This window comes from Equus przewalskii, chromosome 16 (genome assembly GCF_037783145.1).
Source record: "Equus przewalskii isolate Varuska chromosome 16, EquPr2, whole genome shotgun sequence".
Taxonomy (NCBI): domain Eukaryota; kingdom Metazoa; phylum Chordata; class Mammalia; order Perissodactyla; family Equidae; genus Equus; species Equus przewalskii.
Genome location: NC_091846.1, coordinates 76,601,941 through 76,617,983, shown reverse-complemented (window position 1 = coordinate 76,617,983; position 16,043 = coordinate 76,601,941). Strand labels below are relative to the sequence as shown.

Sequence of the window (16,043 nt, the reverse complement as noted above, 5' to 3'; positions counted from 1 at the left end):
CACTTGTCTGGTCCCGAAATTATATTTTTTAAGAACTATTTATAACTGTTATGGCTACATTTCAGTTCTTTTAAAAAGTCATAAGTTGCATGCATCTGATACAGTTTTTAAAAGCCTCTTGGTTAAATAATTTAAGAACAAAATAATCACACACACGCACACACATACAAACACACACACCTGATTTGAATTTAGGCTTATGCATCCCGTGAAATACGCAGAGATGGTGAAAGGGCCACAACAGCGCTGTGAGCCCCTGAAACTCCAGATCCCAGACATACAATGCATTGCTAAAAACTGATTACACTTTGATAAAATAATAGTGTCCTAAAGTCTAAAGCATACCAATACACTCCCAACTGCTGCTGTATTTAATAAGCAGACCAAGGGTTTCACAGTGAAGATGGGTAATCTTTTCTGTATCAGTAGTGACAAAACCTCCTGCATAGAAAGCAAAAAACAGTCTACGGATGGAATTTGAAAGCTGTCATAAGATGTTAGGTGAAGTATTTATAGGTAATCTGTGCAATTAGTGTAGGTATAAACCCTAACCCAGAAGACGTTTTGGATAGCTTGCCTGCAGTGCAGCAGAACGACGCTCCCCACTAGCTCCATCGTCAGGTCCCCCAGAGCACTGTCAACTAAGTTTCTGATTTTCAGTTGCTAATGCACAAGATCCTTGACAAATACTCGATTACACCTGAAAACCGACTAAAAATTATCTCACAAAATAGATTAACATACTTACTGTCATATTTGTGTTTTAAAAATTATGTTACTTATCTATTAGGAGGCATCTGTCTATGTTTTTAAAAATTACAGATTTTATCTAAATTTAGAAAGAATTTTTAATTAAAAAAAGGTCAACAACAAAATGATTATAAAGGAATATTTTGACTTAAAAATCCTCAAGACTTAACGGAAGACTGAGCCACATTGAAGGTATTCATTCAGAACTGATTCATTTCCGTAATCAACAAATTATACTACAGGTACAAAGAGTCCTTGTTTTGGAGGGGGGTCTATTAATCCTCAGAAATTATATGGAAAGCTGTGTATGTGTGTGCGTGTTTATGCCATTTAATAGATTCTCAAATTGGACGTTGACCTAAAGAAGATGGAGAGACACCACAACATTGCATAAGGACGTTAAGTACTACCTGCCAGCGTCAATGAGAGACAAACGGAAGTCATAAGAAGTTTGGCTATCACTTCAACATAAACAGCAAAAATATTCTCCTCTGTTTAAAATCCTTGGAAATTCAACAAATATGTGCATATATACCACTAAATATTCAAAACTAATAATATATGAACTGAATTCTCAGTAGAACAAAACTAAGGAGAATTACCAAATGAAAACTTAAATCAATCATATGTCCTCCGAACCCAGTTAATTCACCATCCTTTCATTTCAGAGCACCGGGGTCAGGATTCGCCTCTCTGCCAGTCAGTAAGATGGTCTTCAGACCAATACAGATTCCCCAAAATGCTGATGTGGGATTTCTTTTTAACCCAGCCTGAAGAACTCTTCAAGGCTATCATTATTTTTCCTTATATGAAATATTTGTCCCCTCTAACTAAGAAAGAATAGCAAGTCTCACCTGATGAAAGAGTGCAATTTTTCTGAAGATGGATATTAAATTGTTTGTCACGACTTATTAGTGCAGATTCTCTATATTCATTGAGATGCTAACACTCTTTGAAATGTTGTCAGATGCTGGAGAGGAATGTGTTCACCTGGTACGGTGATAGGACCTGAAATTTATGTTCTACTGGACATGTTCTTTTTTTCTCATTTCAGAGAATTAGTCTTTAGTTGTGGGACACTGGGAAGCTGCTTCCTCTGTTGACATTGCGATCTTTACAATGACCTCGACAAGACGGTTGGGGAACACACAGGCCATTTGGTAAATGTGCTTATACAAATCTTTCTGGACACCTAGGACATTACCTACTGACTAACAAAATCACTTTCCTTATAATCAAACTATGAGAATTTAGAAACAGGATAAGATGCAAAAAATATCCTACTGATGGTTTCAGAAATTAAATCATTGAGTTGATATGTGGATTTAAAAAAAAAATTTTAAGGAAAGAAGCTTCAATGGCTCTTTAAAACAGTCCAGGCTCCTCACTGATATATCTGTTTGATACTTTCTTCTGTTATGTAAACAATATTACAGTTATACTGGGTGGGAGAGGCAAGATTTAATAGTTTGACAAATTTTGCAAGTGATATTTTTTTCAACAGTCTTCTTTTCTCTCTCCATAATCAATCTCAATCTATAGATTGAAGGACAAAGACTCTAGACACTGCCTAGCATGGTGACCGCATGCCTCCCACGATCACTTTCATATTTAAAGCCCGGAGCCTTCATTCCAGCTTGACAACCTTCTCCCACCTGGTTCCAGGTGTCCATAGGATCCACATGTCTACACAGCACCAGTTCCCTGTTCGTCCAATGCTTCTTCTACTGGGTCCAGGCACCACTTACTCACCTGTCCACAGTTAGGAATTGGTGTCCTTCCATGGGATTTTTTTTCCTCAGGGAACCCCTACTGATTGAGAAATATCATGTTTTCCAACCCATGTGGACCTTATTTTTGCAATAACGAAAGGCCACAACCCGTGCTCTGGACCCTAGTCAGGCATTCTGCAAATGTGTCACAGTGTGTCATAAGAGAAAGGAAAGGACTGTGGAAACCGATCAATGCGAACCCATTATCACTACTTATCACAAAGCAAGACTGAGCAAACATAGGGAACACCCCTTATGTGTTGGTAGTGTATGTGAAGAGTGACATTGCTATTTCTAAAAAAATAATTCCTCTATTTGCTACTCTCCAACTCAAACAGGGTTACTGAACCAAAATTAAATGGAAGAGAGAGACTATATCTTGGGTTTCCAACATGTTGTCCATCTGCACTTTTTATAACCCTCCCTTCTCCTTAGATACACCACCAAGAACCAAGAAGCCTTCTTTCCAGCCACAGCCACGATGATTTTACAGTGAGTTAGGCATGGTGCTGAAAACCTCATGTGCAGCATCGCATTTATCCTCAGAGAAACCTGGAAGCCAACCCAAGTTCTCCAACCAGGTGTCAAAGGAAGAGGCGTGGATACATGAGAACTCACAACAAAAATGAGTTGAAATGAACCATAGGTTTTGGTGTCAGAGGACATTTGGAGAACTATCCTAAGGTTTCTCTAACTCATTGAAGCTGAATGTAATTAATCACAAAGTTTTTCAATGTTTATGCTTAGGTCAGCTAAAATATTATAAGAATGTAGTATAATATAAGCATACTTAAACAACTGAAGGCTCAATGACAATCAAAAAAATCTCCATACGTATGCTTGAAACTCAATTTATTGACCATATTATATTTACATGTCAAATTGTGCCTTACAAAAACCTGGATTTCAGGACATGCAGACATAAACGAACAAATGAATGAACAAATAAAGTATATCTTCAACATCCCTCTATTGGGTTATCTCTTAAACTTCACCTTTTTATAACTCTCAGTCTATTTATTCTTAGGGTGTTTCCAATGGTAAAAAGGGCAATGATAAACAGGTTATATTTCTTAAACGTCCCCATATATAAACCATGGTATTCACAACTCATGATGAAATGAGTGGAAATAAACAGTAGGTTTTGGTGTCTAGAGACACTTGGAGAAGTCCCCCACAGTTTCCTAACCCCTCTGCCTGCCCAAGATGGTGTTAACCTGTGGGTGCTCTGCAGTAGTGAAGCTTGCACCAAAATTCTGATGAAGGTGTCAATTCAGGAAAAGATAATAATTTTAAATTTAACATTCATAATTCAATCTTGGGGATATAAGCATTGCATCATGAAACAGGTCCAATTTTAGAGGTTGTAAAATTATTTATAATTTTTTTAGAAAACTTAAGGTATTATTCATTACATTTTACTAAGAATCTCCAACCATTTATCTCATTTCAGAATCACACGGATAATATCCCTTATAAAAGTCAAATGCAGTTTAGAGCGTATCATTTGTTGAACAATTATAAAAAGTGGGTAACTGAAATGTCTGCGACCCCTCAAGTCTCTGTCCATTCCCAAATCCTTCTTGCCCTTAACCCAGAGAATCCTGGCCAAGAGGCACACCTGGGAGGGTGTGGGGACTCAAGCTACCTGTGGCGTGAGCCCATGTCTAATGGACTGCCCTGAGCCACAGGCAAAGGAGGGGGCAATGAATGCAGGAACGAACCCCCTTCTCACATCTCAAGGGCTGCAGGAGGTGGGGTCCAGCAGAGGGAATCCATGAGGAAGCCAACAGAAGGGTCAGAGACAGCTATCTTCCTCTCTAGGGAAGCCCCCAGATATCAGCGAGCCAAGATATCCCTCCCTTCCTTGCTCCTGCCCCCACTTCCCACGGGAGCTGAAGGCACAGCCTACAGGCTGGGTGCAGAAGCCCACCTCATTCGCTTCCTGGAAGGCAGTCAGCTGCCACCACAGGCCTAACTGCGAGGGAGAGAGGAGAATGCTCACCATTGGACAATTTCTGTTCAAATACCAGATATTTGGGGATGTACAGATTCATAGAATTGTAATTTATTTAAAAGAGAGTAGAAAAGTCTTGGGACCAATCTATGTTTTTTCTCAGGGCCAGAAAAATATTATCCTCACTGAACAAATTTTAAAGGAAAGTGAGACAGAAAAACGTGTTTTCCTCATACTGAAAATCGCACCTGTTTAATATAGTGGTTCCTCCAAAATAAGTAATAATACCACTACATGTTTGAAAAGTTGTGAACAACCCTAGTTAGAAGGTTGATGCAACGAAAAAACAAACGCTTTTCTTGTGGCCAATATGATATTGTTCATCACGCAACTTTTTCAGATCAAAGGTGAATTTAATGTGTCTCTAATTACCTTTTTCAAAGGTTTAAGTTTATTAAGTAAAAGAACAACAAATACTTAAGAGCAAGCCTTTCCACTTTGAATGTTATATTAAAAACAGCCAACCAATATCACAAACGACTTCTATAATAATGAGGCAAAATAAACCATGGAAGAGTAGAGATATTAAAGAAATTTTGTCAGAATCCTCCCTATGTCATAAAATTTGTTCTTAAGGTGATGTTCTGGAACCCAGCAGTTAGACCCTGGAAAGGATCCTAGTCAGAGCTACAGAGAGGTGCTTTGACAGAGAGGAGTCAACAGTCCCACAGTTTCTACACTGTATCTGCTATCACAGGACAGACAGGTGATGGAGCTCACTTAGGAAGCGGGAAAATCCTATAGTCCAGGATATTGCTGCTTCCTGATCAAATAGGCTAACTTAATGAGGAGAAGAAACGCTGCAATCATCTTAACGATTCCTGAAAGGAACGAGCAGACCACAACACAACGCTGTCTGTCTGCAATGAATGAAGCATCTGAGGAAAGACTTCTCCTTAGGGAGAAGGGCCATACCCCCAGGAAGGGCCTGGACAGCATCCCTCTGGATTCACTGAGTAAAAACTGGCCAGTGAAGAAAGGAATAGAAGGTCAATGTCCCTAGTGTCCTTAGTGGTTGTCAATTTCCCACATACGAAGCTATAGGAATCTGCGTATGGATCTCCATATGGTTTAAACACTAAGCATGTTTATGCCTATGCTCATCATTGGGTGTCAGCTGACAATTCACAGAGGAGTTGGAGCCAAAAAATACTACGAAAATAAGATCAAACTTAGAAGTTATTTGATATTATTTAAAATCAGATGTTAATAGTTAAATATTATCAGTTTAATGTGAACGATAGCAAGTTATGAATAAACCACAAGGGTATCCCACATATCTAGTGGTCTGACAAGACAGGTGCAGACATCTTCTCAACAACACTAGGGAAAAAGGCCCGAGTAACTCAGAATAGGAAGCCCAAAGCCCACCTACTTTACTGCATCTTTCAAGTCTGCTGACTGGACGTTAACACTCACATTTGTCAGCTGGAGATGCTCATGCCTGGCCCAGTGTTTCCTTTCATGAAGAGAAGCTCTGCCAGTTGTGACTCTCCTGGCCCCCAGTGGGGTGACCTATTCCACTCGACAGTGTGGGAGGTGACCAGGGCAGGCTGGCTCAGAGCTGCCCTTCGCTGGCCCCTCACGGAGCCGAGGCGGCCCTGCTCCTCCCGACCGTGCTCAGGCCCTGCCCACCCGTGTGCCCATGGGGACACGGGCAAGTCAGTCTAACTGTGGGCGCGGTGGTCAGAGGCAGCTCCTCCCAGGAGAGCCATGTCCTGTCATGTCTGCTGGATCACTCAGGGAACTGGTGTCTGGGCTCCCATAGGCCTTACCCCACGGTCTTATTTCTCAATTGATTAAGAATTAGACATGAAAGTGAGTGTTCTTAGGGAATCCCCCCAAAAGACCATGAAAGCCCTGAGCAAATTTGAACAGGTGGGTATTGGAAGCAGCAGGGAGGGAACGGCAGCGACCGAGGGGAGGAGCTGGCAAGCAGGTGACCGACCCAGGGAGCGTGGAGGCAGCTGGCGGTCTGTCAGGGTGGGGAGAACAGGGTGAGGCCAGAAAGAGCACAACTGTGCTGGCCTTACAGTGGATTCTAATGTCTTACAATGATCACATTCTGATACAAAGTTAAAAGATATATAATATCCTTTGCTTTAGGAGTCAGAAAAGTCTCAGAAAATAGTTAAAACACTAAAACTCTGATTATTATAGAGATTCTCAAAGGGAAGAGCATTGGAAGGGGGACTGAAGAAGCAGGCTGTGGTCCACGCATCCCAATTTCCTAGAGCCTTTGTTTCTTCAACAAGAAAATGTGTCTTTTTAGCTGTTCAACAGGATTTCTTCTGAAGGTAATTAATATGCATACACTTTGAGAACAATGAAGTTTTAAACAAATAGAAGGCATTATATTATTATCATTATTCCTTTTACCGAGTTGGACCAAATCATTCTCAACTAAGCCTCATAAATAAAGTTTGAGTGTGTTTCAATTTCTGCACTAAATGTGGCCCTGGAATAAAAGCTGCCTGGCCAGTTAGTCCCCAGCCTGCGGCATCAATGCAGGCAGCCTGCACAGAAATCACGACCATGGCAGCCAACAGGCTGGTAGAGGTCCGCTCATTACCCTTACTGACTCAACTTCGGCCAGGCAATCTTGGCCACCACTTTTGCTCATCTTAATTAACTAATCTTCAGCTTCTCCTGCATTATATGCCAAGATTTTCATCTAGAAGTGACCTATTTGGAATCTAGGTAGAAAAAATAGGATCTTTTTAAATCCAGGAAATGAATACAGCATTACAAGAACAAATATTTCCTCTGCTTCAATTTCACTTGTTTTCCCTTTATAACTTGTTAGTGTATATCTTATTCATATTTATTCTCTCATGCAAAATATACAAAAACAATAATGTGGAAAATATTTCCCATCAACATCGAGTGTTTGCTGAACTTAACCATGGGGATATATATTTTTTATATAATATTTTTTGACATGATTACAACGTTTCAAAAAAATTAAGGATTCATAGGCAATGAAAGCCCATTCTAAGTTTATCCAAATTTTGAGACCTTTCTGTGACTTAGGAAATGGGTCTGTAAATCTGAAAAACCTTAAGCTTTCCATGAATTTCAATGAGTTAGAAATATTGCAAACATAACCTTTCTTTGCATTATTTCGGGATTTAAATTCAGGTTTGGGTGACCCATGGGAGAAATAGAAAGGAAAAAATGGGAGTTACAATTCAAATAAGAATACTGTCTCTCAGAAGTTAAACATATAATACATTAATTCACTTCTAATTTCCCACTAATACCTATCCTTATTCATTTACTTAGTAAAGAATTTTAAAAGATGAGACTAACATCATAAATGTACACATTGACACAGTGGCAATATTCCCCCTGAAAGGGAAAGAATGTGTTTTCCAAGGTTTATGTTTGTATTTTTTTCTATGTGTGTGTTTAGTCAAAAATCTAGACTAGGCACAAGTTTTTTCACATATATAAATTTAAGGCTCTGTAAGATTTAAATGTCAAATGGAAATTTTCTAAAAGTTTCTGTGTGCAGCTAGATTTATATATTAATTTTTTCAGTCTACTTCAGCAGATCAGCCAATAGTTTATACAAGATTAATTTGGTAGATTTATCATATTAGTATCATTCTGTGAATATTCTTCATATTTAAAAGAAAATCACAAATTAATTGATAATAAGAAATAATAAAATCAAGAATCCTCCCCATATTAAATACTAAGGTATATCTGCTAAAATACAGGTGATGATACACCTCAAATGACAGACTCTATATGGAATATGCTGATCAATGTGCTGTGGGATTTTATATGTGTATATTTTAACGAGAATTTTAGTATCTCTTTGTCCTTGAAATCTTCTGAGATGTCTATATTTATTTAAAAACTTTCCCATTAATACGTGTTAGTTCTAATGTTTTCCAAGAAACTTCTAAAGGCAGTAATTTTCAGGAATTTGTTGAAGAAGTCTATATGGACAACAAAGAAATTCTCAAAAGGTTTTATTCAAAGACAAGCATACGTGTGAAGACTTCTGGATGCAATTTTGCTTTCAATGGCTTGCTCAAGGTCATTATTAGCGACAAGAATACTAACGAAGTTTTCCATTGATAAGATGCTACAGAGATCTATAATCTTTAGATGATCAAATAGCTCTGAAAAGCTACTGCTTAAAGATGATTAAGGCTATGAGTCAAAATGATTACCATAGAGACCCTTTGTCGATAATCCACAAAATAGGAGAAGAAAACAGAAAGAATTACCATCCGAAAAAAATCATCAAATTGGTTCTGAGAAAGACATGGGCTTCTCAACAAACTTAAATGCTTTAGCTATTCTTGGACTGCCTTCATCCTAGATTTATAAATTTTTTTATACTTCTTGGTACTCCAAGAGCCATATATATATACACGAGAGACGATTTGATTAATTCATCAGTGTGTGTGTGTGTGTGTGTGTGTGTGTGTGTGTGTGTGGAGGAGGGGATTAAATCTCTCAAAAATAGTCAATAAAACTCTCAAGTAAGATCACCTTGTTAAAATAAAATGTTGCAATGGTGGTTTAACTTATGGGTCAGTCTGCACTATGAAGCATCCTTAAGAGTGAGCCTTTTAAGTTGGCCATGAAGGAGTAACACTGAGGACCAGGGTCCATCAACCTACCTGCTATGCTCGTCTTGACCGTGGAGGCAGCAATTCATGGTATTCACCAAAAAGCTAAACAAACGACTGTACAGGGACTTGGCCAGGAGATCCCGGTAAAATTCAGCCATCTCTATAGTATGTCGCCGAATGATTGTGTCTCCTAAAATAGTAGAAAGGAGAGGCGGCATAAGAACAAGGGTGCCTTCATTTGGAAGCAAATGAAACTACATCTTCTACTTATCCCTCATACCTCCGTATACATCAAAAGATGTTAAAAAATATATTATGGCGCTAATAAATGAGGTCTCTGTTAGTCATCACATAACATGTTTCTGTAAAATGAGTGTCGTATACATTGCCATCTTATTTGCTACAAATGTTGACCACAGCTTTTGACCTCGATGCAGGCTGTGTAATTTCCTTTCAGTTAGGGAGCCGATTCTTTGCAGGCTCCTCCTAATAAGTGTTCTGATAACAGCTCACTGGCTTGGATATTGAATCATCCCCAAGGCATTGGGTAAACCTGGCCATCTGGAAAATTAGTCATATTTTAAATATTTTCAAGGAAATGATTTAGCTAACCAAAATGCGAGTCAGGAGTTTGGGAACAAGATTGAGCCCTAAGGTGGAAATTTTTATGTCATTCTCAAAGAGATGGTGATTGAATTCTTGAATGATAAGATTTTTAGAAGAGAATAGACTAGAGAAGAAACCAAGAAAAAAAAAAAAAACAAGTGAGGATGATTTGGAGTTGAGCCTATGACAGCATTTATGCTAGAGAGTCAAGAGGAAATGGGAAACTGCTATTCATATTCTGTGGCACTGGCTGACCTGGCCAACCATTGCAACTCAGGCTGAGCAAGGAGTCAAGTTATAGGATGATGAGTGTGTGAAATGAGGGTCGAGTAAGCTGTCCTTCAGTGGAGGTACAGGTCAGGAAGAACCACTTCTGAGACAGGCTGAGAGAAAAGGAAAAAACTGAAGCAGCAGGTAATGAAGAGTCAGGGAGCTATAAGTTCAAGGCCATCTGGATCAATACAGGGTGGCAGTGAAAGCAGGTGCGCCGTCTATGATATTATGAATTGAGGTCTCTAGAGTGAACATGATCGAAGGGTTTTGATGGGTCATCAACATGGCGGATGAGGAAGCAGAGCAGGACAGGGTAAACAAAAAGACCCCCATGGATTAAATTACAGGTATTAATGGTGAGTTCAATCTTTCTTTAAAAAGTCATGATAAATCATAATGCATTTGGAGAACCTCAAGAAACTTAATGTGGTTGGATGCAAGGGCAGTGGTAGGAAAATGGCTAAGAATGAAGCAGAAAAGTTAGTTATGGCCTGAATATTAATAAAGGACCCCTTATGTGACCCTGAAGGGATGAGATTTACTCTAAAGAAGTTGGAGTATCTTTGAAAGATCGTTATCCATGGATGAAAATCACATTTGCACTCAGAAAGATTATTCCTCAAGCAGTGTTGTAAAAAGGTAAAATGAGATAAGGCCAGACAAAAGATTACCAAGGATGTTCTTGCCATAATCTAAGGGAGGAATGATAAATTAAGGCAGTGGCAATGGAAATGAAGAGAAGGCAGTAAGAATCAGAGAGAGGAATGGAGGAGAGCTGACATGTGTCTGATGTACTCAGTGGAGGAGAAGCAAGAGGCGTCAAGAATGACTTTGGGGGCTGGCCTGGTGGCATAGGGGTTAAGCTCACGTACTCCGCTTCGGCAGCCCAGGGTTCCCCGGTTCAGATCCACAGCATGGACTTATGCACTGCTTATGAAACCATGCTGTGGCAGGCATGCCACATGTAAAGTGGAGGAAGATGGGCACAGATGTTAGCTCAGGGCCCATCTTCCTCAAAAAAAAAAAAAAAAAAGAATGACTTTTAGGCAGCCGAGTGGAGATAATCAGGGATTCATGAAGTCTGGTCACAGAAGAGAAGTCTAAACATGAGGCAGAAATGCTAAGCCACGCACCTAAATACCTGCAAGTAGGTCCAACAGGAACATAGGCAAGAACAGTGGTGATGGAGAGAAGAAAGATCAGATGGACAGTGTGTCCTCAAAATCACAGTAACGAAGAAGGTTGGTGAGGCAGTGATTTAAGGAGAATAACCAAACAGCACGGAGGAAAACCACTCTCCTTGCCCAGTGAACAGAGATGTGTATAACTTAGGATTCACCTCGGGCGCCAGATAGCATTAGATTCTAATTCCAAACATGCCATTTACTAGCGATCTGACATTCAAAGTTACTTAACCTCTTTGAAACTTAGTTTTCTCATTTGTTACAATGGAAATAGTTATGCCAACTTCATAGCGATTTGTAAGAATTTAAAAATTCCAACATTTATGCACTTGGCACAATTCCCATCAGTTCATAAGTGCTCAATAAACGGAAGCTATTACTATGACTGATGAGGCAGAGGGAAAAGGACGCTTTTCATTGGGGAGGGCAGCATGGCGCCACATAGGCAATGGAACCAACGTTTTAATTGAATAAATCCTCTTGGATTGATGACTTTATTTGTCTAAAATGAGTGATTAGCTAGAAAAGGTGACCAGTTAATCAAAATGGTCTCTATAGAGTGTAAAGAGTTTACAGTACAGAGTCATATCAAGTAACCAAATAGGTTCATAATGCTTTTCTCATTTGGCATCCAATTCGTAGAACCAGTTTCTCTAGGTGGGGAAAGGCAAGGTTATATTTACTTTCCATATTTCAAAGAAGACCACAATTGCACAAAGATGAAACTCAGAGTATAGAAACACTTACCTTTAAAATATTGGATATCAGTTGTCAAAGCAGACACCAATTCATCAGTTGATACTTGTAACCATCCAGCCACTAAATTTAAAGCAGCATTGAAAATGTAAAGTTAGTACCTATTTTTTGACAGCGAGAACACTGTAGTTTATGGTTATAATGTATAAGTTTATATAGACTCATTAGAAAATGTGTGTATTAAAGAAAACTAAACGACCACCTTAATTGTCCAATTCGACTAGAGAAACAGCTTATAGTCATTAAAATGTTAATGAGCTCGTGGGGCTCCTGCATTAAGTAACAAGAGGATTATTTTTCCCTCCTTGCCCTCACACATGGCCCTGAATGTTTTTTCCCAGTCCTTTGTTAAATTACTTTGATATGAGGTGAAGATACACTGGTCATTGACAATCTGTGATTTTAAGGTACTTTGAAAAAATCTGGTAGTGACTAACAAAACAACTTCAAAGAAGAGAGAGATTTTTGGCAAGATCTTTGAAGGGAAGTAATTACATTCTGTTTCAAACGTTCAGCTATTAACATGCCCCCAAAATATACTGGATGGCAGGGGTGGGGGTAGAGAACACTCAGAACAGTGCAAATAAACCCAAGGATGTGCTGAAGAATCAGTGCTGTCAATGCGGTGGGCAGCATGAGAGCATAAATGACATCTTGTTATTCATTCCCATAACCATTTGTAAGAAAGAAAGAAGAACAAATTGGATACAGTCCTCTTTTCGCCACCGCCCTCGCTGATTTCTACGGTGGAAGTTTATTCCACCTGGCTTTTCTGTACTGTGTCTCCATCTACTGGCACGTCTGCAAAACTGCACATCCGTGAGATGAATGTTAGAAGGTCTGTTCCACTGACCTTGTTCCAGAAGCTGGAGGTCAGAGACGAACGCGGAGTCGGCCTCAGTCAGAGAGGTGAACCGAATGTCTCCGATGTGTAATATGGCTGCTAGAATCACAAACAGATTCTCCACCTCCTACACATTTTACAAATAGAGAAAAGGACTAAGATTGCTTACAAGCAAGATTAAAAGACAAATCCTTTAAAAACCTAAAAGGAGGTTAAAAAACTGATGTGGAGCCTAGTAGTGAGGCTGTGATTTTTCAGATCCCAAATGTTCAAAAAGAGAACTACCAATCTCCAGCTCAAAATCAAAATCTCATAATTCAATGCACACTTCCTCTAAATCAATTGTTCTGTTCCTTAAACAAAAGAATATAAGGAAGTGATGCTCTGATAGAAATTACTAGTTTCTAGATAAGCATCATAATGAAAAATGAGTCATTGTGTGATGATGGTCTGACTGCCTGGATGTCACCTGCGAGGTCAGACTTCACGTGTGTCCTCCCAGGCGTGATACAGAACTGCAAATGGAAGCTCCTCACAGCCACCGTGTCTGCCTCACTAGAGAATGTATGTGATGGTTTCCATCTTCCAGTTATCTCTCTCATGAGATAAACCCAAGCTATGATTATAGAATTTTTCACTTCTGCTGACAAATTAAGGGAGGCAGAATAGAAACAACTATGCCCAGATAAACAAGATGCTAACTACTTTTTAAAGGTATTTTAAGGAAAACAGAAAAAATAGCTATTGGTAAGAGCTATATTTGAGAAAAAGTAGCAGGAAGTATGAGGATGTTTGCTGAAGGGATATTGGAGAATCTGGAATGCTGCATAAAGAAAGAAATTAGAAGCTTCTGCACAGCAAAGGAAACCATCAACAAAACGATAAGACAGCCCACCAACTTGGAGAAAGTATTTGAAAATCATATATCCAACAAGGGGCTAATTTCCAAAATATATAAAGAACTCATACAACTCAACAACAAAAAGTTGAACATCCCAATCAAAAAGTGGGCACAAGGGATGAACAGACATTTTCCCAAAGAAGATACAGAGATGGCCAACAGGCACATGAAAAGATGTTCAACATCACTATTAGGGAAATGCAAATCAAAACTACAATGAGATATCACCTCATACCCATCAGAATGGCTATAATTAACACGACAAGAAATAACAAAATTTGGAGAGGTTGTAAAGAAAAGGGAACCCACATACACTGTTGGTGGGAATGAAAACTGGTATAGCCACTATGAAAACAGTATGAAGACTTCTCAAAAAATTAAAAATACAAATACCATATGACCCATCTATTCTGCTACTGGGTATTTATCCAAAGAACATGAAATCAATAATTCAAAAAGATACAGGCATCCCTTTGTTCATTGCTGCATTATTCACAATAGCAAAGATGTGGAAGCAACCCAAGTGCCCATCAACAGATGAATGGATAAAGATGTGGTGTGTACACACACACACACAATGTATATATACAATATACAATACAATATATATATGTGTGTATATATGTGTGTGTATATATATACACACACACACACACACAATGGAATACTACTCAGCCATAAAAAAAGACAACATTGTGCCATTTGTGACAACATGGATGGACCTTGAAGGTATTATGCTAAGCAAAATAAGTCAGATGGAGAAAGACAAATACCATAGGATTTCACTCATATGTGGAAGATAGACAAAAAAACACACACATTTGGTCTCCCATAGGTAGAACAGATCGGTTATTACCAGAGGGGAAGGGGTTCGGGGGAGGGTGAAAGGGGTAAAGGGGCACACATATATGGCGACAGATGAAAACTAGACTATTGGTGGTGAACATGATGCAATCTACACAGGAACTGATATATAATAATGTACACCTGAAATTTACAAGCCAAATTTATAAGCTAATATGACCTTAGGAAAATACTTTTTAAAAAAGAAAGAAATTAGATCTTAAATTTAGTTTTGGACAGTCATTTTGTGGCAAGAAAGAAAGTCAAGAAAAAGTTGTAAGTTAAAAAATGTACTTCTCTAGAGTAACAAATATTTAGTGTGATGATATCAGTAGTAAAATTGATTACGTTTAATATGGGGCAAGTGACATAACCTTTTAAATTCTCACTTTCCTAATCCATAATTTGGGAATAAAAAGTTCCTGCCTGTGGAGTTTCACTGAGAACAACACTTATTTGCTTTATAAATATCCTGTTGAAACAATCTAGTCATTGGGACGTCCATGAATTTCCTGCAGAATCTCTAGTTTTCATCATGAGGTATGATTTTATTATCTTTAAAATGAGAGCATTGAAAAAGATGATCTCTAAGTAATTTCAGGTATAATATTCTATGATTTTGGCATTTCTTAAAAATGTTTTGGGTAACCCCTAAATCATAAATTAGTGCTTCAAATTTTCCTCATTTATGCTTGTTTGAATAACATTTTATCTCTTCCACTACTTGACAAGTTTTCCCCCTTTTAAATAAATCCAGTAACTCCTCATGAACTTTTCCAGCGTCCTGTGAGGTAGGCATAGGCACTTCTGGATACACAGAGGGGGACTTGGTTCCATTCTCAAGGATCTTACAGTGCAGTGTGGACACAGAACAGTGAAAACTAGCCATCATGTGAATTATAATGGGTGAATACCATGACAGAGGTGAAAATACCTTGCTCTGTGGGCAGAAGGCAGGGGCTGCTCTTCTGTGTCTCCTGAGAAACAATCTCCCACCATCTTGCTGGTGGTGGTGATGGGAGGGCAGCGGTGGAGGCACCTTAAAGACAGACCTCCCAGGACAACGATCACTTCCAGGTCTTGATTCAAGGGCCTCACCAGCCCAGAAATACCTTCCTTCCACTCTTATTGGACACGATCTACCCCTCCTGAACGGACTAGATTTCACCATCCAGTCACCCCAAAGGATCAAGATTAAGTGACGACCCCCACGTCTTTTGTTAGAATGCACATATTTCTTTCACCAAAAAGGCTGTTAGCTTCTCTATTAGATACCTTAGGTGGAAGATATACTTTGCTCACCCTGCCTTTCAGGTCAATTATGGATTTTTAAAACCCTGTTTCCAAGCAACTGGTCCTTTGGTAGAATGGTTCCTACCCAACGCTGTATCCCAGTTTCCTAAGGAAACAGAAATTTCAGGCATGGAGAAAGGGGGAAAAATGACAAAAAGGACAAGAATAGCAAGTGCAAAGACAGAAAAGTTCACATGGCTAAGTGTTAG

General features: G+C 39.0%; 1 protein-coding gene across 4 annotated transcripts in view; it reads right to left on the bottom strand.

Annotated features, from left to right (window-relative positions):
* MYO16 (myosin XVI) overlaps positions 1–16,043 on the bottom strand; it is a 597,681-nt gene that overhangs the window by 206,967 nt on the left and 374,671 nt on the right. For all 4 annotated transcript variants that reach the window (XM_070579270.1, XM_070579268.1, XM_070579272.1 and 1 more), the window contains exons 18-20: positions 12,807–12,924; positions 11,945–12,016; positions 9,183–9,324 (exon numbers count right to left, since the gene is read on the bottom strand). In XM_070579270.1, coding sequence (XP_070435371.1) covers positions 9,183–9,324; positions 11,945–12,016; positions 12,807–12,924 — 332 coding nt within the window. The remainder of the gene's footprint in view (positions 1–9,182; positions 9,325–11,944; positions 12,017–12,806; positions 12,925–16,043) is intronic.